Source organism: Pinus tabuliformis, chromosome 2_1 (assembly GCF_031772625.1).
Source record: "Pinus tabuliformis cultivar Carrire ecotype Pingquan chromosome 2_1, CPIR1, whole genome shotgun sequence".
NCBI classification, from domain to species: domain Eukaryota; kingdom Viridiplantae; phylum Streptophyta; class Pinopsida; order Pinales; family Pinaceae; genus Pinus; species Pinus tabuliformis.
In genome coordinates this window covers 69,667,676-69,670,660 of record NC_142299.1, presented here as the reverse complement: position 1 = coordinate 69,670,660, position 2,985 = coordinate 69,667,676, and the positions used below count along the sequence as shown (strand labels likewise).

General features: G+C 43.3%; 1 protein-coding gene across 1 annotated transcript; it reads left to right on the top strand.

The window, feature by feature from the left end:
* Positions 1-1,747: 1,747 nt before the first annotated feature.
* On the top strand, positions 1,748-2,662 carry LOC149198832 (uncharacterized). The gene has a single exon (XM_089400381.1). The coding sequence runs from the start codon at positions 1,748-1,750 to the stop codon at positions 2,660-2,662; it is 915 nt and encodes a 304-aa protein (XP_089256507.1).
* Positions 2,663-2,985: the final 323 nt, after the last annotated feature.

Genomic DNA, 2,985 nt, shown 5'->3' with positions numbered 1-2,985 from the left:
TATAGATGACATAGGAGACAAAGTTGATAGCATGAAAGGCCTTATATCTTTCTAATTAATGTGAATAACTATATTAACATAGTCTTATTTATATATGCATGGAGAATTTAAAGGAAGGAAAATAAAAAATACTTTAAAACAATGAGAAGCGAAAAAAGAATAGTGTATTTAAAAAATAAAGATATGACATTATTTTTCTAATGTGATATAAAAAACAATTTAAAGAGGAGAAGCCAACACTAAGTTTAAGGAAATTAAAGAATTGGGAAGGCATGGCCTTCTAACTAACTTTCCTACAGAGTTATTATACTATTTATTTTTGCACCTTAAAAGTGTTGTTTTTATTATGAGATTAACTAATCTTAACAAATCAACTCGCTTAAGTTTTTTTTCGCGCGCGCGTTCTGCTCTGCTCTGTAGAGTTTGAACTAGGTTTGCAACTGCCATCGAGACCCGTCGCTACCATGAGCGGTCCTGGGGGTGGGGAGGCCGCTCCCACCCCTCCATCATCTTCTGAAGAAGCTTTCCGCAGTCTCTTAAAGCAGCAAGGGAAGAAACGCCAGTTTTCAGAAGTGTCGAAGTTCATAAAAAAACTTGAAGAAATACCTGAGATTGCTCTTCCAGAGGAACAATCGATCAAAATCGCTCTGGCTCTGGTTGATAGAGGCCTGGTAGGGCAGTTTATGGGCCGCTGGCCCTCCACAAAAATCACGGACGAATGGATTCAGCGAAACTGGAGGCCTCAGCTGAAAAATAACGTGATCTGTTATGCTGTGGGACGAGGCTACTTCATTTTTGAATTTACATCCAAAGAAGATCGTGATTTGGTGTTCAGAAACGGGCCGTATTTTATGGGAAATCAAGGACTGTATCTTAATAAATGGAGCCCCGATTTCGATCCATCCGTCGATGTCCCTAAGGAGGCGTCGGTCTGGGTTCGTCTTCCTAATCTTCCGATTCACTGTTGGAGCTATCAATCCCTGCAGAAGATTGGAAATGGGTTGGGTCGTTTCATTGACAAAGCTGATCACAAGGGCCAATATACCTGCGCTAGAATTTGCATGGAAGTCGATCTGGAAGCCGGCCTGCCAGAAGCGGTCAAACTCACAGTTGGAGAATGGCAGCATTATCAGAAGCTGGATTACGAGCAACTGCTGTTTAAATGCCGAACCTGTCATGAGCATGGACACTTTCAGCGAAACTGCCCAAAAGCTCCAACAGGGATCACGGTTGAAGAGGAAGGATGGAAAGAAATTAAAAAGGGAAAGGCTGTTCCAAAGCCCCCAGGGCAGAATATCTCCGCTCCGCAGGGGAAGCCACGCCCTACTCCAAAGGCCACTGCTGCTTCCAAAGATGGCTCCTCCTCAGGAGAAAAGGTGGATGTCATGGAGACACAAGAGGAAACTGGAAACAAGTTGAAGCAAGCGAAAGAAACTGAAGCTGAATCATCAGTTCCACCAGTTGATGATGGTCAGAGGGGTAAAGAAGGCAACGAAGAGCACATCAGTCTCACCTCCGAATCTGAGGAAGAATCAGAAGAGAGAGATTCCGAAACTGATAACTCGCAAGTCACTCCTATCAAAACGACTAGGGGTCGGAAATCCAAGAAGAAACAGAGAGAGGAAAAAACTTATCTAGATGTCCTTCAAGGCTCTCAAAAAACCCTCAAAGGAATGATGAATACCAGATCTGGGCGCAAGAGTAACAGGGCTCCAAAAGGAGCCTCAACCCCTCAAGTCAGTAAATAATGAAATACGTCTCCTGGAACTGTAGAGGATTAGGAAGCAGGTTGAAAGAGGAAGCCTTAAAAGACATAGTGAGAATATATTCGCCTGAAATCCTCCTCATCCAGGAGACAAAGCTGGAGGAACTTCTTCTCCTCCAATCCAGTAAAGTTTTTTGGCAAAAAGGTCAAGGAAGAGCGGTTAGTGCAAGAGGCGCTTCTGGGGGAATAGCCACCTTTTGGAACAGCGCCATATATGATCTTATTCAAGAAAAAAGTAGCCCCCACTGGCTTTACACTCAGCTTCTTCACAAAGATTCTGGTCAGCAGGTAAGTATGTTTAATCTTTATGCTCTTGTTTTGCCAGGCGAGAAAAAATTTTGTTGGAACTCGCTTCAATCCTTTCTTTCAGAGCAAAATCCAGGAAATATCATCATTGCAGGGGATCTGAATGTCACCCTTGCTCTTGACGAGAAAAAGGGAGGCTCCATTGTCAGGGACCCTGCCAGAGAATGGGTTGAAGATATTATGTTGGGCTGGGATCTGGAGGATATTAAACCTTCTTCAGGCAAATTCACCTGGTCCAACAAAATATTAGCCCCCAACCACATTGCTGCCCGTTTGGATAGATTCCTAGTCCACTCTTCTTTCCTGACATGCGGTCTTATGGCCACTTCTAAAATTCTACCAAATCTCACTTCTGATCACAAGCCCATCCTCCTCGAGCTTTCTCAGGATGGTAATCTAGGCCCCATCCCTTTTCGTTTCAGTCCTCTGTGGATTCAGCAAGACGGATTCCAAGAGGTGGTTTCTGAAGCCTGGAATAGGCCTGTCCATGGTTCTCCATTCTTTGTGTGGGAAGAGAAAATCAGGGGACTAAAAAGAAGTCTTAAGGAGTGGGCAAAAAGATTGGAAACACCCACTGCCAAAAGAAAATAATCTCTTAACAGTCTTGCTGCTCATCAAATAGCTATGGAGCAGAGTCCTGTTACACAAAATCATCTCCAAAAAGAAGTCGAGCTGCAAAAAGAGGTACACAGATCTAGCAGGGAGGAGGAAGAATTCTGGAGACAGAATTCAAGGAATCTTTGGTTAAAGTCCGGAGATAAAAACACCGGCTTCTTTCACAAACAAGCCGAAGCTAGAAAGCACTTCAAATCAGTTTCTGAGATAAATTACCAAAACACGGTGGTTAAGGATTTCGATGGCATTAAGAGAGCTGCTTATTCCTTCTTCAAAGATCTTTATTCGGCTCCTGAAGA

What these genes read in the sequence shown, in the direction of transcription:
- LOC149198832 (XM_089400381.1), top strand. Translation starts at nt 1,748, where the DNA reads ATGAAATACGTCTCCTGGAACTGTAGAGGATTAGGAAGCAGGTTGAAA.